Raw genomic sequence first — 25,908 nt, forward strand, 5'->3', positions numbered from 1 at the left:
ACATACTAAAAACCACTGTATAGTATGTGAATTTAATCTCATTTTTTTTTTAAGTGAGGGAAAAACATGGTAAATCTGAAGTGAGGGCAGAAGACCCAAACTGAGGTTTGTCCCATTACCAGTTAGATATGATGCTAGAGTGTACTTGTAAAAAATAAGGGCAAAAGATGATAGTTTACAGACAAGAAGCTAATACAGATGCTCACCAAAGGGTAATACAAATGTATGCCTTAGGGAACAAGAAGAGGAAACTAGATAGAGAAGGGATGGTAAGACAGCATTATATAAAAACATACACTGTTGGAAAGAAAGGTATTTCTAATATCAACATGAAAAGTATGCAATAAAGAAAATATAACTTTCATCAATCCTTACCATGTTAAAAAGATAGCTTCCAAAGTAAAATTAGGGAACCAATACCTAGTTCTAATGAATATATTACTAACACACAGCAGAGTTAAGCAAGTAACACACAATCCCAGTTTTCTCCATCATGAGCCCGTGAAATGACCTTTAATTCTCAAAAATCTCAAAAGCAGATGCTTTTGGAATAGGTTTTGAGCAAAAATCTACAATTATCTTTAAACAGTAAAAAATGCATGCCTGTAATTCTACAAATAGAATGAAGTCTCAAAATTAATCCTGTTTACAGCGTTGCCAAAGTGTGCCTTGTTTTCCAGACATCTCACCTGAATGGGTGGCCTTCATCTGATTTCTGGATAGCTTGGATCACACCCTTATATATCCTAAAGCTGATAGTCACAGAGAGCAGGGCCAAGACAATGTAGGCCGTTACACTCACAATGCTGAATACTGTCAATGAAAGCAGCAGGAACAAGCTGGCACCAAACACTACTCCAGTCTTCTTAATGTCTCTCCAGTAGAGGAGGTCAACAACTAAAAATTAAAAAAGAAGAAATCTGAAATTAGAACATTATTTTATCCATTTGGATTTGGCACACTTATATTTGCTCCACCTATAAAAATAAAAAGGTCTCTAAAGTACAATCAAAACCTAAATTGTTAAAGAAAAATGAACTTTGTAAGCTGCATTTTAAACCCATCTAAGTTGTAAATTAGAATCATACCTACATCGATTTCTATTTACCATCAATTTTTCTCATGCAAATCTATTTCCCTCGTGTCCAAATCAGTCTGGCTAGACAAGATTGTTGCATTCTCAAGCCCAGTACAGCAGACTTCTAATCCAAAACAAGCGTTCTTAAAAACCATCTTGAAGGCTTTCAAACTTTGTTCAATGCAGGATATAAATACAACTAATTGAAAAAAACCTTAACACACACTCACTAAAATAATAGATACTTCAGTGATGTAAAAATGTATTTATCTGCAGAAAAACCACTAACTCAAAAAATATTAAGAAATTAAAACTACGAAAAACTACGCATAGGTGTTCTACAGTTCTTCTTCTAAGAAATCTCTCTTTGAGGGGCACCTGGGTGGCTCCGTTGGTTAAGTGTCCGACTTCAGTTCAGGTCATGTTCCTGTGGTTTGTGAGTTCGAGCCCTATGTCACAGCTCTGAGGTGTCAGCACAGCTACTTGGGAGCCTACTTGGGATTCTCTGTGTCTCCCTCTATCTCTCTGGCCCTCCCCTGCTCATTCTATGTCTCTCTCTCTCTCTCTCTCTCTCTCTCTCAAAAATAAACATTAAAAAAAATCTGTCTTTGGGAAACATAACAAAATTGTAACCTAACCTGGCTATCATTAAAGCAAAAATTTCCTATAAAACACTGAAGACAAAGGGGAACAGCTTTTGGATTACCTGAAAAGCTACTTCTCTATGAGTGTAGATAAATATAATGCCATAAAAATTTAGGTGTAAAGAAAAAGAGAAAAACTAAATGTGCTACACTGTTATATAATGTTTATTAATAGTAAGGAGTCAGACAAAGCCAAACTTAGCAAGTTTGCTCTTGGCCTATGGTCAGAGAGCCACTGGGGATCAAATAAGCATAGGCCCACGTTCTTAAGGTCAGGTTATGTACAACCCACAGAGAATTCTACAGTGTGCCCAAGAGCTCTTGAATTCACAGGCAAAACATAATTTGTCTATGGATTGTGAACAGGGGGAGGGGTGATATTCTTACAGTAAAATAAATATGGATATATTCTTGAGTAGAATTTTTTTTTAATTTTTTAACATTTATTTTTGAGAGACAGAAAGAGGCAAAGCATGAATAGGGGAGGGGCAGAGAGAAAGGGAGACATAGAATCTGAAGCAGGCTCCAGGCTCTGAGCTGCCAGCACAGAGCCCAACGTGGAGCTCAAACTCACAGACTGTGAGATCATGACCTGAGCCGAAGTCGGAGGCTTAACCGACTGAGCCACCCAGGTGCCCCTTCTTGAGTATAATATTAAATATCCATTAGTTAGTTAGTTAGTTAGTTGTTAGTTTTTTTTTTTTTTTTTTTTTAATTTTTTTTTTTTTTCAACGTTTATTTATTTTTGGGACAGAGAGAGACAGAGCATGAACGGGGGAGGGGCAGAGAGAGCGGGAGACACAGAATCGGAAACAGGCTCCAGGCTCTGAGCCATCAGCCCAGAGCCCGACGCGGGGCTCGAACTCACGGACCGCGAGATCGTGACCTGGCTGAAGTCGGACGCTTAACCGACTGCGCCACCCAGGCGCCCCTAGTTGTTAGTTTTTAAGTGTACTCATTTAAGGGGAGGGGCAGAGAGAGAACCACAGGCAGGCCCCCTGCTATCAGCATAGAGCCCTAGGCAGGGCTCAAACTCACAAACTGTGAGATCATAACCTGAGCTGAAATCAAGAGTTGGACACTTAACTGACTGAACCTCCCAGGAGCCCCTTAAATATCTGTTAATGTTTAATGTAAAGAAGGTAACAAAGAAAAACCACATTTCCAGGAGCTGCTTTGGTCTTGAGGCTCTCTAAAGTATGTAACTGTCCTTTACTGTTAGCAGTACTTCTGTGGGAAAAATTATGCATGTGAAATGTGAAATGTAAAATGTTAAGACCATCTTGAAGCCCTGAATTCCTGTTAGTATATATATACCATGAGTACTGATGAACAGATTTTAAATGCCCATCACAGTCTCTGACACACAGTGGGAGCTCAACATTCATTATGGTTTGGAAGCATTTATTCTACTCTCCTAACCATGATTTGATTCAAATGCTATTAATTTAATATTCTATATATGATTTACAGCTTTGTTTCCAGACTTTGATTTCATTTATTCATTTTCCCCATCTCAAGTTCATTCCAACCCTGCCTAAAACATCTGCATCAGTTTTGTTCTATTCAACTTGTTTCTACTATTGTACCAATACATTAGCACAACTGAGAAATAACCAGAACTTGAAGCAGTGTTCCTATGCTATCAAAATGATGTCATGAATAGTATCATACTGAATAAAGAGATAGCAAGTGATGCTAGGAGTTTTATGACATTCAGCAAACATTTATTGAGCTGATACTGTTCAAGAAATTCAACCTAGTAGAATGAAATAAAAACCTAAAAATGGGGATGTGGACTTTTCTTTAACGCCCTGTCTAACTCTACAACACTACAATTCTAGGAAGATCAGACATATAAAACAATGACAAAAATAATAAAATAACTATTGCACCACCATGAGAATTCATCAGTAAAATAAAAAAAAAAAAAAACTAGAGGAAACTTTAAAAGACTGTGAAAAAGAAACTGAGCTGGGTCCTAAAGAATGGGGAGATATAGAACATATAAACATGCAGGCCTCACTGTAAGTCTCTGCTAGGAACGGTTCTCATAATTAATGCAGTTTTTTAAAACAGGGTACAGTGAAAGAGTAGAGGAAGCAAATGATAAGACTGCCCTTGGTAATGTAATTCTTTCCTGTGAGGCTCCCCTGTGCCCCAAGCCAAGCAATTAGACTCTAGTGTTGTTATCACCTACACTCCGTACATTAGCTATATGACCTCAGGCAAGTCACTAAAATCCCTCTGTACCTCGTTTCTCCATCTATAGAATGTATATACAAATAGGAATGATCTTATTGAGATATTGTGAGGATTAGGTGAGAAAATGAACTAACAAAATTTTTCATTAATAAGATAACAAATATAATGGACATAATATAGTGCACAGCATATAATAAATTCTTAGTAAATGTAGGGCTGTTATCTGCTGTTATTATTATGAACACCATCACAGTCACTATCACCAATCTTATCCAGGTGTTAAATATGAACAAAAAGAAAAGAAAATTTCAACCTTATGGTTAACTTGTAAGTTAATGAATTGTATTGCTGTTATAAACATGTTACTTTATAACCCACATGGAAAAGGATTTTCAAACTTATCTAAGATGTCACTATTACTGAACAAATAAAAAGCATCCTAGAAGAATCAACAAGTAAAGTACTTTATTTTTTTACTAAAGCACTCAAATTTTTAGATGAACAAATGCTGCTTTATAAAAATGTAGGATTCTCAATGTGCTCCAACATTTATTAACCTTCAAAAAAATCACCATTGGTGATAAGCTAAAATAAATGCAGATATCTTCACTATTCCTTACCATCATTAGAAACTATTCAGTAAGACCTGATTTTATTAAAAGGAATGATTTCAGATTTGAGATGTACAATATCAATGACTAACCAAATTACCTAATATAAGAGTTACTGTCTGAACAGTTTCAATGACTAGATAAGAATGATTTCTAATTGGTCTATAATTTCTATATAGATATGGCGGAAGAAACTGCCCGTGGCTGGGATTCAAGAGAACCACAATCTAGTACTGGCTCTGCAACCGTACAACTTTGGATGAGACTTCAAGTTCTCTGGAGCTCAGTTTTATCATTAGTAAACAGGGCATTAGATAAAAGATTTTTCTTTTCCCTTCAGAAACTAATACACAGTTAGTACAAAGATATACATCAGTCCCAAATTCAAATTCCCAATCAGTGGGTCTGAATTAATGAGATTTTATTCATGTATTATCTGTGCCAAATATAAATTTTAAAATATCTTGTTTTTTAGATCTAGATTTTCAGGAGGGGCTTAAATGTTTATTCATACCAGTCTTTTAAAATGAATCTTAACAAAAACATTTCGCTTTTGTAAGTGTCAAACAACATTAAAACTTTAGGAAAACAATAAATTCATATTTCTACAATTTTTCAAGCAATTATAAACCGTATCATTAAGGTCACAGTATGAGAAAGGCTAAAAAAAGAAAAAGAAAAAAAAAAAAGAATGGAAAGCTACAAACCTTTTAAGGCTGACAGACTGAAAGATGTTTCAGAAATCTCTTCCAAGTTGCTGGTCTACATTCTCCACACCTCCCTTTATTTCCAGAGTCAGTATGTACCAGGCACTTACATTGTGCTAAATACTATCTATAGACTATATAACATTATCTCTTTCAATTCTTAAAACCCTAAAAGGCAGGCTTTCAGACAAGAAAGTGAGAGCCAAGCTCTTATATATGACTGGACAGATATCACTTAATTAGTAAATGGTAAGAACACTGATTTCAACACAAACTTCATATTGATAAAACTCATATGCCCCACGTATAATGCCAAAATGAGGGTTCAGCACATTAATGTCCTTCAAAATGTCATGCATTTGCACACATAATGAATAAGCAGTGTTGGCAAATAATCACATGTGAGATGAATAACAAAGGCCAGGAAAGTCAAGGTAAGACTAACAAGAGATGTTGTTAATCAATGAGACAAAAATTTTAATGTGAATACTTAACCAACAGTTAAATCCAAAAGGGAGGAAAGAGCTCTATTCCAACATACCTGAAGGTACCTTCCCATAGTAGAAAACTATAATTAATCAAGTTGTGGAAAACAGCTTTTAAAAGCCATGTGAATCTAATTAAGTAAAATTAGAAAATGCATCAATGCAAAAGAACATTATGTAGTCCTTAAGTACAGTGATGCAGAACTATATCACCAAAGAAACATGTCCATATTGATAAGTAGAAACAAAATGCTAAAAAAGATTCATCAAGTAAAATTTTAAAAACTTAAGGTAACCATGAAGTCTGAATGGGTATCTAGCAAACACAGTTTTTACCCCCGGGTCTAGACTTGCTGCTTTATTCCTTTCTATACCATTTGAAATTGTCTCCCTTCAATGGCAAACATGAATTACTATTATACTTAAAACTTTAGCAGTATACAGCTAAGTTGTTAACATGGGGCTTTGGGTTGAACCAAGTCAATTTCCCCCAAAGTGCATCATCTTGAAATAGTCATGTATAAGGTGTAGTAGTATTCAGTGATTACAGCCTAAAATAAATTTAACTGCATGAAGGTACAGTAAGCCCTAACCTATTAGTTTCCTTCTGCGTATCATGATTCCTAGAAATAAGGTCTTTTCAAAAACTGGAAGAGCTTTGAAAATCACACATGCAAGCCTCCACATATTACATGAACATATGCAAATAGCTATACAAGAATACTCAAAAGTAGATATTTTGAAAGCTTTGTTGAAATAAGCCCTAGGGATGTGGTGGTGGAGCTGCAGACCCTCAAGGCACTGAGGAGGAAAAAAGGGAAGAAGAGCCAAGAGAGTCAAAGACAACTAGGTACTGAAAGTCACACGGAAGACAAAAATTAATATAACCTACACTAGGAAGGGCTGAGAGGCAGTCTACACTGTTACCAAAGTCATTGGGCAAAATAAATTTTGTGCAAAGAAATAAATTTTGTGTAAAGAAATTTTAAAGATTGTTAATGAAATTGCAAGGATGAAAAAATATTAGATTATAAAAATATTAGCAAACAGGGCTGCCACCTTAAGTGACATTCTTCAGTATTTCTAGTCTCTTGGATTTCCTTAAATTGGTTTTAATGAAGAAACTTTGGAAGATTAAGTTTATCCAGGATTGTTTATTTTCAATTATAAGGGAGTAGTCACAAAGTTTTAACAAAATTCTGAGAAATATATTCAAATGCTATTGTGTCTAATATTCATCAAAAGACTTATATCCATTAATTCATTTAGACTATAGACCAATATCCCTTATGAATACAGACACAATAACCCTCAGCAAAATACAGCAAACTGGATCCAGCAACAAATAAAAAGCTTTATATACACCATGGCCAAGTGGTATTTATCTCAGAAATGGAAAGCTGGTTCAACATATGGAAACCAAGCACTTTAACACACCATATTAATAAATAGAATTAAGGTTAAAAAACTGCATGATCATCACAACAGTCAAAGAAAAAGCATCTGACAAAATCCAACATCCTTTCATTATAAAAACACTCAACAAACTAGGAATCGAAGGAACGTCCTCAGGCTGATAAAGAATATCTACAAAAACCCTACAACTTACATCATACTTACTAATGAAAGACTGAAAGCTTTCCCCCTAAGACCAGGAACAAGACAAAGACACTCATTCTTTCCATTAGTCAACACTGTCCTGGAGGTATGAGGTAGAGCAATCAGCCCCCCACCCCCAAGAAAAAAATAAAAGACATCCTGATTATAAAGGAGAAATTAAACAGGAGAAATTAAACTTTCTATTTTTATGTATACAGATAACATGATCTTGTATACATAAAATCGTAAGGAATCCACAGAACAGCTACTAGAATAAACAAGTCCAGAAAGGTTGCCAAATGTAAGATTAGTATCAAAAAAATCAAGCATACGTCTATAAAAGCAATGAACAACCTAAAAAAGAATTAAGAAAATAATTCCAGGGGCACTTGGATGGCTCAGTCAGTTAACCATCTGACTCTTGATTTTGGCTGAGGTCATGATCTCACAGTTTGTGAGACTGAGCCATGAGTCAGGTTCTGCGCTGACAGCACGGAGGCTACTTTATTAACTCTCTACCTCTCTCCCTCTCTGTCCCCTGCCTCTTTCTCAAAATAAATAAGCATTAAAAAAAAAAAAAAGAATTCCATTTACACTAACATCAAAAAGAATAAAATACTTAGGAACAAAATGAAAAATGAAAAAAAAAAAACCCACGACTTAGAAACTTAAAACTACAAAATATTGTTGAAAGAAATTAAAGATTTAAGTAAATGGAAAAGACATGCTATGTTTATGGATTGGAAGGATTATTAAAATGGTAATACTCCTCAAACTGAACTACTACATACAGTGCAATCTCTATCAACACCCTAAATGCCTTTAGCAGAAATTGGTAGACATCGTATGGAAAAATGCAAGGTATCCAGAATCGCCAAAACAATCTTGAAAAAGGACCGCAAAGTTGAAGAACTCATACTTCCTTTTTCCAAAACTTCCTACAAAGCTAAAGTAATCAAGTCAGTGTGGTAGCGGCACAAGGGTGAAGGACAAATCAACAGAATAAAATTAAGAGTCCAGAAATAAACTCTTAGTATTCATGGTCAGTTGAATGACAAGGGTATCAAGACAATTCAGTGGAGAGGAGACTTTTCAAGAAATGGTGCCGGGACAACTGGATAACCAACTGCCAAAAAAAACCCCCAAAAAACCACTATTTCAAAAGAGTAAGAAGACGGCCCACTGAATGGGAGAAAATATTCACAAACTGAACATCTGATAAGGGGCTTGTGTTCATAGTATATAAAAAACTCTTACAACAATAAAAGACAAATAAGGCAATTAAAAATGGGCAAAGGATTTGAATAGACATTTCTCCAAAGAATGTATACAAATGGCCAATAAAGCAATGAGAATATGCTCATTACAAAACAACATCATTCGTTATTAGAGAAATGTAAACCAAAACCATAATCAGATACCACTTCAGACCCACCAAGATGGCTAATATTAAAAAGATGGACAGTAACAAGTGTTGACAAGAAGGTCCCAAAGGCTGGGACCCTCTTAAATTGCTGATGGAAATGTAAAATTCAGCCATTGTGAAAAAGGTTGGCAATTCCTCAAAAAGTTAGAGTTACCATACTACCCAGCAATTCTACTCCTAGAAATTTCCACCCAGAAGACTAGAAAACATGTGTCCATACAAGAACTTATGTTCATAGTAGCATTATTCATAACCAAAAAGGAGGAAACAACCCAAATGCTGAAAAACTAATGAGTGGATAAACAAAATACGGTAGATCCATACAATGGAGTATTACTGGTCCATAAAAAGGAATGAAGCACTGATATATGCTACAACATGGATGAACCTTGAAAATATCATGCTAAGTGAAAGAAGCCAAACACAAAAGGTCACACATTATATGTTTCTCTTTATATGTAATGTCTATATGTAATATAGACTAGGTGATGCTATAGAGACAGAAAGTAGTGGTCGTCAGGGGCTGGGAGAAGTAGATGGGGGAGTGACTCTAATGGGTATGGGGTTCTGGGGGGTATGGATAAAAATATCGTGGAATGAAGATAATGATGATGATTACACAATTTTGTGAATATACTAAATATCAATGAATTTTATACCTAAAAGAATTTAGAAGTAAATTTAAAAAATTCTTGTTTTAACATCTGTTTCTCTATTAGGTTGTAAACCCCACAAGACAGCATGTTGCCTTTATTTACCATATCCCCAGAGCTCAGCACAAAGCCTCAATCAACTAAACTTTCAATAGGTATTGCTGATTGATTAGAATGAATGCATACTTTATGCCAGTTTAAAACAAACTGGCGTAAATTAACTTATTCAATTTTTTTGGGGGGGGGCTTTGGATTTCACATTTGTTTTATTTAAACTACTTTCAGATATCTATACTTATTCAGTAACAAATAGCATTGCTGTCTGGTAACTTATAAAACAGCAAATACTGTTTTACAGGCTTGTCTCTTCTTACTAGACCCTGAAGGATTGATGAATACCTCTCATCTTTAAATTCCCATTACCTGCTTCATTAATATTTGCTGCATTGTCTGAATACAGGCCAGATTATTCTTAGGAACAGAAACATTTAAAGACTATACTATTTTCAAATTAAAATAAAGGACATCTTTAAATAAGAACTCTAAGTTCACTATAATGCTGATTTGGGGTTCTTCTGTACTTATTAGTTCTGTTTATGAATAAAGAGTTTAATGGTCTCTTTATTCTTGAGATACCAAAATTAAGACAAAGGGCTTGTGTAAGAAAAACTTAATCTTTCATGGATTCTGAGGTCTCCTTCTACACTGCAAAATAAAATGTTAATCATGCAAGGTAACCTACTGTAGCCTTAACTTTACTCTTTTATAAAATATTCATGAGGGGCGCCTGGGTGGCTCAGTTGGTTGGGCGTCCGACTTTGGCTCAGGTCTCATGATCTCATGGTCCTGAGTTCAAGCCCCGTATCGGGCTCTATGCTGACAGCTCAGAGCCTGGAGCTGCTTCGGATTCTGTGTCTCCCTCTCTCTCTCTGCCCCTCCCCTGCTCATGCTGTCTCAAAAATAAATAAAAATATTAAAAAAAAATTAAATATTCATGAAATATCCTTTTAAAGATCTGAGATTAATTTAACAGTGCCTTTCCTCTTATAACTGTGGGAAATGCTTATGGATTGCTGTACCAAAATAATGCTGATTAACTTCAATACATTCTGGTTGTTTAGGAAAAAAGTGATTTACTCCCTGCAGTGCCTACCCACTTTTATTTTCGAAATAAAAATGTGAAAACTTTTTAGTGTTTTGTGCAGTGGGCAGAGCAGCAGCATCTTTATCAAACTAATATTTTTATTTAAAAACAACTCTCTACTCTACAATCTTTTCTTCAAAATAAAAACCTCTGGCCCAATCTAGAGTAAGAAGAGTTGCTTGCCTACACTGGGTAATCATAAAGTGTCACCTGTCAGAGCTAAAAATAGTGCTACCGTCCATGCCTTACATGCAAAAGTCATCCAATTACATTTTGCCTCAAATCAAATTCTTACTAGCTCTTCCTTGAATAGCCTGAAGCCAGGTTTCAATTTTAAAATCTTTTGTCTAGGGGGGAAAAGCTGAACTATTTGGTCCTAAAAATACTGTTAGGTACAGGGAATGGCTGGGCAGGACAATGCCTCTTCCTAAGCAAAAGCAAATATTAAGTTTTCTTTAATAAAGTCAGGCAGTTAAATAAGAAACTAATAAACATATATTAAAGTTGTAATAAAAATTGTTATTTTTCACAACCATAAGCTTTATATAAATCATTATGTATTTATTAGGAACCACAACTTTAAATCAATTTCTTCCCAATTGCCAGGAAAAGCTGACTCAAACTCAGAGTTGATCACTTAGCCCTATGTAATAAGCTTTTACCACCACCAAGTGAGCACTCACCAAGCTAATAAATGGCAGGTGGAGGTCCAGAAAAAGATCTGTGCAGAGCAGGAACTTAACTCTAAACAAAGACAGTTAAGATGGGCTTGCGTCCTATTTCTTCCTTCGAACTACCATCAGTATGACCTAGACTAGATCACTTAACCTAGTTTCCCCATGTATAAAATTAGAAAACAGACATCAAACGAAGTAGTTAGTTGAAGCCGAAAAGAGATTTCACAGATGAACTAACTAGTTCATTAGCCAACAGTGGGGCAAAATGATCCAACATAAAGCCTCTTTTACAATAAAGTGTTGAATATCTCATGTAATTTATTGAAGACTGTACTGAAAGTGAAAAACAGATTGCTTGTGTAAGTTGCTTGATGAACTAACTAGTATCTTACGAGACAAAGTCAAGCTGGGCAATCAAATATTACATGCAATGCTTATTAACTAAGCCCAGATTTTTTTAAGGGTGATTCAACTTTCTCTGAAAGCACTGCTAATTTAGTTTCAGTGAGCAGTTCAGATTGATGGATCCCTTCTATTGCTACCAAGTATCTCAACCAAATAGTTGGCAAAAATACTAGCATCTCTCTTGGCCATCTCCTCTTCCTATAACTAGAGTTTCTGAGAAGATCTCACACAATTTCAGGTCCTTGTCTCTTTTATCATTAAATCTTTCCTGCTTTACTTCCAACAACATTACAGTATACTGACCAATTTCAACCACCACACACCTGCAGAAAAAGCATTTCAAGTAAAATCAGCATAAACTCTTTACCTGCTTTTTCTATAATAATTTAGTAATCCCTTATTCTGAGCAAGGAACTGTTCTGAGTAATTTGCATACATTATCACTAATCTCATTCCTCTACTAAGTATTTACACATGAGGCAGGTGAGGCTTAGAGGTATTAAATTATTATGTAAGGTCATAGATTGAAATTCAGCTCTGACCATGAAAGTCTCACTTTTTCCACCATACCACATTTTGTGTTTAAAGGAATATGTAAGTACTCGTACAGGCCTCATTTGTAAGTTAAATTCACCAATTAATTAGTTCATGTATCTTTCAATACTTCCTTTAACCCCACATTCTATTTCTAGCTTTATTAAAAGGCAAAAAATACAGCAGAAGATAGATTCTAATTTCCCACTTCCAATTTCTCTAAACCATGATAATTTTCCCTCCACAGGAAAATTTATATAGCTAATTCCATTTTCTCTAGGGTAAAGCTAAATAAATATCTTCTCTCTGAGCATGTTAAATTTACATAATCCTAACCAATGATTCTCCCTGCCTGCACAAACTTAAACAATTCCCAGTTGTAAAGTATGTAAAAATAAGGACTCTTCCTATAAAACACCTGAGTTCTGGTAACTTTGGTAAGTATGGAGTCATTATTTTAAATTACTAGAATTGATCCAGATGTACACAAATGTAAACCTAAAATTAGAACAGACATTGGTTCAATGCATAGTTTACTATAGTTTAAATTTTATTTCTTGTTGGCATCTGAGCATTACAACATTACAAGAAATAGGAACCAAACCTTAGGAGTAGAAAATCACTGCTCAAAATTCTATTTTCTACTAATAAACTAAATGGAAAACACACTATTCCCTAACTCTAGAAACTTGAAAATCTTAACAGACTGGAATGGCTGAGGGCACCCAAAGCAAATTATTAGTACAAGGAAAGAAAATGAACTTCAGTAGTAGGTAAGCCAATGATATTTAAATAGTCCCTGACTTAGATGGTTCTACGTTGGATGGTGCGAAAGCAACGCATATTCAGTAGACACCATACTTTGAATTTTGATCTTTTCTTGGGCTAACGATATGTGGTATGATACTCTCACGTGATGCTGGGCAGCAGCAGTGAGCTGCAACTCCCAGTCAACCATGGGATCACGAGGGTAAGCAACTTACACAAACAATCTGTTTTTCACTTTCAGTACAGTATTCAATAAATTACATGAGATATTCAACACTTTATTGTAAAAGAGGCTTTGTGTTGGATCATTTTGCCCTACTGTTGGCTAATGTATATATTCTGAGCATGTTTAAAGTAGGCTAGGCATTCTGGAAAACACTATGGAGGTTCCTCAAAAAACTAAATATAGAACTACTCTACGACCCAGCAATTGCACTACTAGGTATTTATCCAAGGGATACAGATGTGCTGTTTCGAAGGGACACATGCACCCCAGTGTTTATAGCAGCACTATCGACAACAGCCAAAGTACAGAAAGAGCCCAAATGTCCATCAATGGATGAATGGATAAAGAAGATGTGGTATACACATACAATGGAGTATTACTCGGCAATTAAAAAGAATGAAATCTTGCCATTTGCAACTACATGGATGGAACTGGAGGGTATTATGCTAAGCGAAATTAGTCAGAGAAAGACAAATAACATACGTTTTCACTTATATGAGGACTTTAAGATACAAAACAGACGAACATAAGGGAAGAGAAGCAAAAATAATATAAAAACAGGGAGGGGGACAAAACATAAAAGACTCTTAAATATAGAGAACAAACAGAGGGTTGCTGGAAGAGTTGTGGGACGAGGGATGGTCTAAATGGGTAAGGGGCATTAAGGAATCTACTCCTGAAATCATTGTTGCACTATATGCTAACTAACTTGAATGTAAATTAAACAATAACTTTAAAAATTTTAAATCAATTTTTAACCAGTAAAAAAATAATAATAAAGTAGGCTAAGCTATGATGGTTAGTAGGATAAGTGTATTAAATGTATTTTCAACTTACAGTATTTTCAATTTATGATGTGTTTATCAGATGTAACCCTATGATAAGTCAAGTAAGATCTGTACTTCTATAACCATTTATACCTATCATTCACACTGAATATAAATGCTCAATGAATAAGTAGCTGATAGTACAGACGATTAAAGGAGGTAGTATTCATATCAGAATACTAAATAACATATCTTACATTATTTTAGTTTATATGAGAAAAATACACAATGGGAGCATACAACAAAGAACAGCTATAATTCCTGTTATTCTTATGAAAATCATAATTTTAACAAGTCTGTAGTTTGAGAGTAGAAATTACTGAATCTATGTCAATGCCTAGCTTTTAACAATGGACCTGCAGAGATACCATTATTGTTTGCTAATTTTTAATCTTTAAATTGCTTTGAGCTCCTTAAGTAAATGCTATATAGAATAAATATAAGATGGTGGTGATACAGTATTTTAGGAGAGACAACAGTATTTTAGTGTCTATCAATACCTAACATAAATGTCTGATGGTTGATTGGACTGAAATGTGAAAGCCAGTTTACACACACACCAGTAACAAAAGTCAGCATTATCTATGATGAAGTACAGAAACAAAAAATTTGGTCTCGGGGCGCCTGGGTGGCGCAGTCGGTTAAGCGTCCGACTTCAGCCAGGTCACGATCTCACGGCCCGTGAGTTTGGGCCCCGCGTCAGGCTCTGGGCTGATGGCTCAGAGCCTGGAGCCTGTTTCCGATTCTGTGTCTCCCTCTCTCTCTGCCCTTCCCCTGTTCATGCTCTGTCTCTCTCTGTCCCAAAAATAAATAAATGTTGAAAAAAAAAAAAAATTAAAAAAAAAAAATTTGGTCTCAGAATACTACTTCAAAGATGCAAAGAGAAACACTGGTTAAATTAAATTTAATAACATAATTTAGCCTAAATTCTAGCATGAGATGAGTTAAACTGAATAAATAACAAGGGAACCTAGAGATCAGAATAAGTATTTTATTCAGTGCTTAAGTATTTTTCCTATATTCAAGCATGTAATCCAATCTCTAAGGACAAAGAGAAACTATACTCCTGGCTCACAGAATCCTCACTAGGCTTAACATTTTGACAATACTCAACAACTAACCACACCTACCCTCTTTCACTGCTAGTGTGAAAGATTACTGCCTATTTTATTGCAGAGTAAAGACCATACAAAAAAGAAATATACACCATGTTCAATAAGATGATACAGCCTATTAAATGAGCAAAAATCAAAACATGGGTCAATTTACATTTTTCAATCTTCAGTTGTTCAAGTACAAATAGAAATTGTAAAATAAAAACAAAAGCCCCATGCCATCAGCTATGTGGTCCTGAATAATTTAATCTCTTTACTCTTCTTGGTTTTCTTACCTATAAAATGAGGAAGTGAGAATAAAACACTAGTAAGATGCCTTGTCTGCATTTTTCAAGAATATATGTATAGGGTTCCAGGCCAGGAATAAACCCAGCTGAACATCACAGCTCTCAGCCAGCCTCTTACATCACTGAGGTGTACAGAATCAACGAAGAAACCCAACGATGAAACCACCACTGTTTCTGCCTTCACGCAGTTCACAGGCTAGATATACATGTAAATCTAGAGACACATCTATATACATCTATACACCTATCTATAGATATAGATCTCTTGACCTTTTCTAGCTTCTAAATTCCACAAAGGCAGAAACAGAGGTGGCTTCATTGATCAGTCTCCTTGTTGACTCTGCACAGCTTGCAGGAACACTGGAGAACCTCCACATGGGAGGATAAGTAAAGACCACAAGGAAGACTGGGGCTTTGGTAAGTAATACTTGGGCAAAATGAAATGGGAGAAGGGGCATTCTAGACAGAAAAAAGACAAGCAAGTTCAAAGAACTAGCGTATTTAGGGAACACGTCCTTCAATGTGTCTATAGACAGAGCAATGAGAGACAGGATTATAATAGTTAGGACTAAACCACAGAATGCCTTTTGAAAGTCCAGGATAGACAGTATGAACTTAATTTGAAAAGTAAAGAAAAACTCCTTAAGTGCTATGATTATAGCGACACTTTAGGAAGATTAACTTGGCTGCAATACATAGGATTTACTGGGAAAACCAGTTAAGAGTCTTAGTAAGGAATTAGGAATACCCAAACTTGGATAAATAAATAAAAGAGAGAGGGTATTTCCACCAACGCTCCCACATATCCATAGAAGACTTTAAACCACAGATAGAGGAAAGCATTCGCAAATTTATTTTTTAATATAAACCTGGTTCTCATCAAGTGATTTAACTACTTAAAACTGACTATCTTAGAGTTAAAACCATCAGAAATGCATATGACCAAAGCTTCAGGACAGACACTTTCATACATTTGTATAATACTTTGTACCATCTTAAAATAATAATAATTATTATTTGTATCCTCTTTCTGGAGGGCAATTTTGCACCATGAACCAAAAGCCAAAATACTATAAACCAGCAATTTGGAAATAATCATGGATAAAAACAAAGATTTATATTCACTTTAGCATTGTTTATACTTGCAAAATCATGAGGAACTTGAATACTTAACTAGGGGAGATTAATTGTACATACTTAGAATACTATAGCCATTAAAACAATATAGAACATTTTTTAAATGAAAGATATTTCCCCATTTAGTGAAAGATTACAGAACAAAATGTACCATATGTCCCCCAACACATACACACACACACCACTAAAATAAAACACCAAAACAAAACCACTCCATGTGAAACAACAGTTTTACTCTTTAAGACACCTAATACAACAAATATGTATATACCTATATATTTCCCTATATATATCTGTATCTGTGTACATACAAATATAGTGTTGTGCTAAACCAAGGTGTGAAAGAAATATCCAATGACTGCCTAAACGTTGGGTTTCAACTAAATTTAGAATGGAAAGCAAGGACCTTCCTCCCAAAAACAGGTCTCAAAATTGATTAACTCCACAGTTCCCTTCTGAGGTACTTTTTGGCTTTCACAGGAGTTAAGGGAGGCATTTATTTCACACAGCAAGATTCTTGCTCCTCTCTACCTGAATGTCAGTATGCACATATAACTGTACCAACATATCGGGTCACGTGGGTGGCTCAGTTGGTCAAGCGTCCGACTCCTAATCTCACAGTTTGTTGAGTTTGAGCCCCACGTTAGGCTCTGTGCTGACAGTGCAGAGCCTGCTTGGGATTCTCCCTCTCAAGAATAAATAAACATTAAAAAAAACCTTAAAAACAAACAAATAAACATACCCACATACTTAGTTAACATTAAGCCTCCAAAGAAACTGAAAGTGGTTTATCAGAAGTAAAGACCAGGGGGCCAACAAGAACCTCTGCAAAGAAGTATGTTCCACAAGTGGGCCAAAAGCAGTTCGTCTTAAGATCTAATCAAATTGGATTTTAATGCTAGGAACACTTCTGTCCCCACACTACAGAAACTTCTCTCAAAGATCGCCTACAGCGTGTTAACTGCCAAATTCAAAAAGCATTAGTAACCAAGGACAGTGTTGCACATGTTCCTAAAATTCATTCAACAGGGTCTGCAACCATTTCTCAATCTTCATAGTAAACAGCTTTTCTGTAGTATTTAGCCGTTCCAATTTCCAATTCTTTATCATTAAACCGGACGTTTCTCTGAGCTTCAGAGAAATTCTATAGTCGTTTCAAATTTCAAGTTTCTAACTGAACTTGGCATCATTTGTGCCTATTTCCATGGACACTAAAAAGCACTGGCACTGCCAGTCTCAACGCGACTGAATCTCATGTTGTCCTTTGAAAACCTCCCTCATTCTAGTCCTACAAATCTATGTCAGATGTCAAGTATTACTCACTTGAGTTTCTCAAATCTGTCACTTCCTTTTCATTCCTATTTCAGGCCAAGTTCGGGCACTATTTGCTTTAAATCTGGGCACAAATACAGTCATCCTAACTTCTGCCTCTAAGTACTTGAATTTATCTTTTACAGCACCCCAAACCAGTCTTTCAAACCGGATAATCATTTTATCATTCTTAACTTTAAAACTTCCAAAAGCTCTTTATTTCCTTTATGATAAAATCCAAAAGCTAATGTCCTCTGCAATCTGGTCCAGGGTATCTTTTCATAAAGACAGAGAACTTCAAAACTGGAAGCCTAGAAATCATGCAAATGAGGAAACTGAATCAAGACCAAAAAGGCTAAGTGCCTTACTCTGGCCAAAATTAAATTACCAGACCAGAAACTTAAAAACCAAGATCAGTATTTCCTAAATTTGCCTGATTATAACATTACTTACACCAAGATGTTTAATATACAGATTGCCAGACCCTTCCCCTGTCAATTCTGATTCAGTAGGTCTGAGTACAATCACAGGACTCTGAATATTTAAGAAGCACTAGGTGATTCTCTCTCATCTTCAGGGAAGTTTGAGGAAACCTGACCTAAATCTTGCAAATCTTCTACATTCTTTGACTGTATCAATCTTACCTTTCAACTACTGTCTTATAAATACTGTTCTATCCAAAAAGCTCTACTCACTTTCACTTATACCTTGTTTAGAGGTTATATCACATTTTTCCACCCTACCCAACCCTCAAAACCTACTCATTCCTTCCTATTCTAACCTCTTCAAAATCTTAATCAATGCTTTCCATATAACCCCAATAATCAAGTACCCATATGGATCTCAGGTATTATGTAAGTATGGTGCTAAGAATAGAAAACTGAAGATTAAAAAACATATAGAAGAATATAAATTATTACTATTGGTCTTGGCCTGAAAGATAAAATGCCTTACTTTGCCTAATCAGCAAAAACAACCAAACAACTTTTTAAAACACTAAAATCAAAGTATCTCTCATTTTTGTCACACTATTCTACTTCATCATTGTTATGAGGCCTGACTTGTATTTCAACCCTGGCACTTGAGGTAGGGAGGGGAACAGCAGAAAAAAATATGGACCCAAGTATTTTTTTTAAATGTACCTAGAGTCTAGATTTGAGCCCAAATCATAAAATGAAAAACACTCATTTCCTCACATATGAGGAAAACTCATTCTATGGCAGATTCACCTCCTCAGTGATTTCCATTTAAGTTGTAACCTATAATCTACAACATTAAAATTAGCTGCTGATAAATAATAAAATAGAACTTCACCAGTAAATCAGAAAGACAGGTACCAAGCAAAAAAACAAAAAAAAAAAAAAAACCAAAAACCAAAAAAACAAAAAACAAAAAAAAAACAAAGACAAGCACTAAAATATTAAGCCATTCCATTTAACATACAACATGAGGCTCCCGGAGAGCTCTAAGAGTAAATATAATTTTATACTGAGTATCTAAAAATAATCAAAATAAATCTCTGGCATAATATGGGCTATACTGGATCTTAATTTCTCCTGTGTCAAAATGTCCCTAAATTCAGCAAGTAAATAATTTAAGATGTTATTAAATGGTCTAAGATGTAAATTATTAATACAGAACCTTCATATCTGCAGAGTAGGCCCTGATACAACTTTTTCCCTATTTTTAAGGCTTGTTTTATTGTACTGTTATCACTACTAACAATTTAATTATCAAAAACTAGTGTATCAACTCACCTTTCTTTTGTAATGCTAATGGTCAGAAAGATGAAATAAAAATCGTTCTTTTCCTTAAATTCCCATATAAAGAAACCATAAAGGTAAAATTACAAAACTGTATAGTTTTCTATTCTTTAAATTATAACTAATAAAAATATTTCTAATGTCTGAGTGTGAACTCAATCTCAAACTCACCTTTTCCCCACCTTTCTTTATTGAACCAATTTTTAAAAGGATGTTATGAACATTACTGTAATTAGCCCCACATATTGCTTTTAGAAACATTATTACCAATCCTGCTAATAATTCTGCCATAAAAGGAAATAACATTTTTTAGAAACTATAAAGCTTGAATATGGCCAGAAAAAAAATTGTGTTTAGTAAGGTCTATGTGGACTACTTAAAAATAGTTCTAATAATTGTTAACAATTTATTATGAGTGGTCAGATATATAGCCTACCACCTTCTCTTTTTTAAAAAAATGGGACATTTAACCCATTTTTAAATATTTTTAATATATTAAATATTTTTATTTTTAAAAATATTTTTTAATAAAGTATTTTTAAAATATTCATTACAGTCAACATTTTATCACTTATGGGCTTAAATTCTTACACAATGACCCACTGAGACTTGAAAGGATCTGCTGGGCTTTCAAGGGGGAGGAAAGGGGATCAAGATCACTGATTGGTTACTACAAGGACAAAGGTTAACAACTTAAATATAGACATGCATTTAAAACTACTGTGCATACATTTTAATGATTTCAAGATACATAAAAATATAATCTACTTAAAAAGTGAATGGTAATGACTTTAAAGGTTTAAACAGATATCCAAAGAAGAAACAAGCTTATTGCAAACGCAGTATTCTGCTACCTACAAATCTTGGATAGAATTTCAGCTACACCAAATCAGCTTAAAAAAAAAAAAAAAAAAAAAAAAAACAAACACAAACGTAGTCACAGAAAATGTCATTATGTAATGCAAAGATAGCTATATACATTTATCACACCAAAGTGACCAACAAATGAAATATGTTAAAATTATATTGTTTACAATGTGCAAGATTAAAGAATAGAACCTAATCAACTACAGGACTGTGAAGCCTAAATCAAATGCCAGTGAAACAGAACAGCATGACATTTCCTCATACACAACCAAATATAAAAACACATACCAAATAGCTGTTTTAATCCTTTACTCCTAAACCTTTCATAGGCTTCATTTTCAATCCAAAATGTGTCTAAAATTGCAAAGTTTATTCATAGAAACATATTACCGGTCACATGAAAAAAACTGAAAAGAAGATTAAAAAGCAGATATACCCTTATCCTTCCAATTTTTCTTCTGACAGTCCATCTCTTGTCACGATCTGCCCCCTCCAGATGCAATTATCAATTATGCATACCAACAGAAAAGCTGCAGCTGCACAAATCTACCCTGTGAGACATGAAATACCCGTTTCCTCAACCAAAGTCTGCAGTCTCTGCTGCACAACTGCAGCAGGACTGAAGTCACCTGACGTCTTCTGGGTGTGGAACAGTCTGACGCAGTGCAATCTGTAACTAGGCTACTAATACTCAGGCACTACCGCCTTCTTCCTATGTGTTTATTGTTCTAGTCTTTTGCTTGTTGCTCATACCAAAGGGAGCTACTTTTGCAGGGGGAGGGGAGTGCTACCAAAGAAAGGAAAGGAAGGTTGTTGTTGTGACACAGTTAACCACTGATTATATGCGAAATGTACTTACAGCCATATGCAAGTTTTTTCTTTTCGTACATGGGTGAATTATGCTGCTGGTTTTGTCTCATTTAAAACTCTAAAATCAATAGTTACCTAATAAGATAAAAATGGACTGATCCAAAGAAAAGTAATAGCTTAAATTTCAACCCTGGGAAATGCTGAATCTCTTCTTACTTTCTCCCATGTATTAAGGCTTAGAGCATTCAGCATTTTGTATCCTTATGAGGGTATAAGTAGAGAATCACAAAGTCAAATTATTAATGTTTACTCAGTGTATGCTACTTCAAAAGAAAAAAGGTTTTATTTTATCTCGGGAGTCTCATCTTTCTAATGTAATGTTCTCTAGTTTTTCTTCTTTTACAATTATGGAAATCCAGACTTATGAATATACATTTATTCCTAATCATCACCTGCTTTCAATAAATATATATCAAACATTACTGCAGGTACTATTAATAGACCCAGCTTGAAGAGAAATATTCATGTGCTAATTATATCATTTGCCTTGGGAAAATGACCTAAGACCAAACCAGAATTGAACTGAAAAATACAAAAACAAATCTATACATAGAATTTCTGAAATTTTTGCTCAACTATATAAAACTGACATTCATTCCAGTGCAGAATATTATGTCTTTACAAATGTTCCACAACTGGCTGAACTGATTCAGTGTGTAACCAAGCAATGGGCAATATATAATGAGAAATCAGCTAAAACATTTTAAAATGTGTAATATAATGAAGTATTATAAGATATATAGTCTATGTACTATACTTCTTAAGACTACATAGCTACACTGAAATTGGTATAATATTTTCTGGAACTTCCTGTAAAAAAACTCTGCAAAATCCTTAGTATCAGAAGTGGCCTGGTCAATGACTCAGTTCTTTCACTATCTGCATTTCTAACTCCATACATAAAAAAAGCGAAGTAATTTTTAAAGAGAGTCTACTATTCTAAGGTTAAAAGTCAATACCTAACTTTAAATTTTATTCAATGGACCTATGCATAATGGAGTATTTGACAACTCTGTTGCTAAGTTATACTATGGATAAAAAAGTCTGGCTTCTCCAAACAATAGTTTGAAATCTCAAACTATTCCGTAAATATAAAATATTTCCATAATACTTATTTTCTAACAATGAATCCTTTGAAACTGAAGACATGTAAATACTTTTGCATTAGAATAAAGCACTCAAAAATAGTACCCAAACTGTTTTCAAGTCAGAGATTACTACACAAATGGGGGGGGGGGGGGGATTTCTTGAGACAAAGGTATTTACCATTTATACTTTTCACCTGCGCTGGTACTTGATTTGACTCAAGATATTTAATAACAGTCTCAGAGAGCAAGAATGTGTAATAATAACCATTTACCTACACATTAAAAACACTTGGGGCACCTGGGTGGCTTAGTCAGTTAAGCATCTGACTTAGGCTCAGGCTGTGATCTCACGATTCCTGAGTGAATTCAAGCCCCACATCAGACTCTGCTGACAGCTAGCTCAGAGCCTGGAGCCTGTCTTCGGATTCTGTCTCCTCTCTGTCCCTCCCCTGCCCGCACTCTGTCTCTCTCTCACAAAAATAAATAAAACATTAAAAACAAACAAACAAACAAACATTAAATACACTTAAAAGCTCCCCTGGTAGATTAAAAGTCAAAACAGGAGCCTTAAAGTTTGATCTTATATAATGATATCTAATTCTTTAATTATTAAGATCTTTGCAATTGAAACTACTAAGTTTACAGGAAAAACTAACTCATGTAAATCAAGTGACATTTGCCCATTTCTTTCTTAAAAAGTTTTAAAAGGGTTCAGTTTGGTTACCTAAGCAAAAAAGTGATTAAATATAAATACACAATAAATACAAATCTGTTAAAAATATAAAACCATATGGGCTATGCTTATAGTGAGGATCAAATGAGTTAGTGTAAGCAAAAGGCCTTAGGACAGTGGCCTGACAAAAAGTAGGCCCTATATAAGCCTTAGACATTATTGTTATGCTACAAATAATAGTCAAACTAGTAGGGACAAGGTACATAAACCACATCTAAAAAAGCACATATATTAAGCATTCAATTCTAGGGACTAACCCAAAACCTTTCTAAACAAGCGCAAGCACATGCGCACACACATACACACACATACTTTGCTACACAGTTCTATTATACTCCAGCTCAGAAAAATTTTTATAGGGATAGTTTATAGGTCCAACATTAAATCCCAACATAACAGACAAATAAAGGACATAAATCTGTTAGAAACTTACCTTCATTTATTTTGTTTTCCTTCAAATATTTAGTATTTCGTTTTTAAAAAATGAATACTTTCAAGGACAATTTTCAAACATAAGAGATACATCCCAACTTGTAAAACAGCACTTTGATTATTTGGGACAGAAACCTATTTTTCCTTAAAAGTAAAGGCTTCCAAAGGAGGGGGCCACAGAAGATTCCTTTATTTACAATGCAAGTAAAATAAAAGTGCAGTCTAATTTTAAGTCTTATAGCATATGCAGAGGAGTGGAAGGCATTTTCCTCTTTAAAACTCAAAATCAGCCTTACACAGAACTTTTGAAATAAATTGTTCAAAGTTCATATTTGGCAACTTCCCACTCCTCAATATCTACATCCCCAGTACTTCTTCCAAGCATGAGAAAAATAAATGAAAACCTGCCGAAGCATAATCCTAACTCCTTCCCAAAGGATATCATGCTCTAAAATTACCTAGATTTCTCTTCTCCTCATACCTTGAATAAAAACTCTCATTTTCTTAGTGTACTTAACCTCACCAGTAGGAGAATCATATGATTAAATCATTTCCTGCTAAAGAATAAAAATTCCTTTCTCTGCAACCTTTTAATGAAGTGTGTGTGTGTGTGTGTGTGTGTGTGTGTGTGTGGCTTGCATCTGTAAGTGGCAAGATTTCAGACTCAAGACTGTATTTTGGAATAGGCAGCAATACCTAAGCAGTAAGTCCACTCCAGCCAGCTTTCCCAAGATTTTCCTCCTTTTCCATTTCTTTCCTTCCTCTACTTCTCAATCCCAGAAAAAAATCAAGTTTTTATTTGTTTTTTTTTCCCCCAGAATATTTAGAAATCAAGGGAAATAAATGAAAAAGAGGTAGTCATTTAAAGTGTTACTAAGTTGGGGATTGCCAGTATACCATTCTTAATAGCTAAAATAAGTATTTCTACTTTCTGTAAACAGAGAACAAGATTCTTTTTTTTTAAATAAGGAAACAATTACGGTTACACAGGAGTTTCAAACTTATTTAAAAATTTAATTATTCTGAGCTATACAAAAATATGAAACTAAACATATGTCCCATTGCTGAAAGGTATTAACCAATGTTGCTTAATACCATACGCAGTAACATAATGCCCTCTATGGACTAAATTATAGCACTTCAACATTAACTACTAAATTGAATCTTAAGACATGGCAAAATACTTTAGTCTAGAAAAATGAATGACAATACAACTTCAAATGGGAAAAAAAAAGAGCATTTGAAAGTCTACAATTTCATGTAATTTGCTAAAAATGAATATGAAAGTCCACAGAGAAAGAAATTTAAAGTGATACTACTCAGAACTAAACAAATGCTGGCTTCATGTATTATAATCTAAAATAAATATACAAATTCCAAAAGATCCAAAGCATTTCTAAATTTGGAATTAAAAAATTAATAGTCACTAGGCTCTGGACAGATGTTTTAAAACTTTTCAGTTTTCACTAAAGTAAACAGGTTTAGGGGAATCTTAAAGGTCATTCCATAATGTTTAAAATAACATGATTCAAGCATTGTCTGATTCAACACAATGTGTCAAAATCCTTTTATAAAGTCATTTGTTAATGTAAACCAAATATCCACAACTCACTAAATTTCTCTGATCATCTGAATTTATTCCATATGGTCAATTACAGAACATTCCATAGACCTCACTTTCTATATACAACACTAGATGGCACCAACACCCATAGTACAGTAGACTGTCTAATTTTCTAGGCATGCAATCCAACAAAAACTATGTTCTTAATTTTCTGGCTCTTTCTGCCTGACAATAGGGAACTAGAGATCAGAATATAACAGCAATAGAAAACAACTCCACCACCAAGAACACATGTGGGATAAAGGGATCTCTGAGCAGTATTCAAAATAAATTTTAAATAGGTAAGAATCAAGTATAAAAATAAAACCATACATACATACATACATACATACATACATACATAATTTTCCTATGTGAAAACTGAAAATTTCCACTAAAATATAAAATAAAATAAAAATTGTTTGGAAAACTGTAACATAACAGGAGTTTGCATCCATTGTACAAAGAGCTCTCATAAAATCAGAAAAAAGATAAACATCTAAATTTAAAAATGGGCAAAGGGTATGAACAGGCAATTCACAAAAGACATAAAAATAGCCAATAAACACATGAAACATGTTTACTTTTACTAACAATCAAAGATCAAAACTTCAAGATACCACTTCAACCTATTAAACTGGTAAAGGTTTTTCTTTTTTTAAGTGCCAAATTCAGAATGTCTGGAAGGATATCTAAGAAGTAAGTCCTAGCAC

At 34.5% G+C, this 25,908-nt stretch overlaps 1 protein-coding gene across 4 annotated transcripts in view; it reads right to left on the reverse strand.

The window, feature by feature from the left end:
* RTN4 (reticulon 4) overlaps nucleotides 1-25,908 on the reverse strand; it is a 73,827-nt gene that overhangs the window by 14,937 nt on the left and 32,982 nt on the right. For 3 of the 4 annotated variants that reach the window (XM_047852482.1, XM_047852483.1, XM_047852485.1), the window contains one exon: nucleotides 690-897. In XM_047852482.1, coding sequence (XP_047708438.1) covers nucleotides 690-897 — 208 coding nt within the window. Of the gene's footprint in view, nucleotides 1-689; nucleotides 898-20,905; nucleotides 21,085-25,908 lie in introns of those variants that run through there. The other variant, XM_047852486.1, reaches the window with a different exon arrangement.

This window comes from Prionailurus viverrinus, chromosome A3 (genome assembly GCF_022837055.1).
Source record: "Prionailurus viverrinus isolate Anna chromosome A3, UM_Priviv_1.0, whole genome shotgun sequence".
NCBI classification, from domain to species: Eukaryota; Metazoa; Chordata; class Mammalia; order Carnivora; family Felidae; genus Prionailurus; species Prionailurus viverrinus.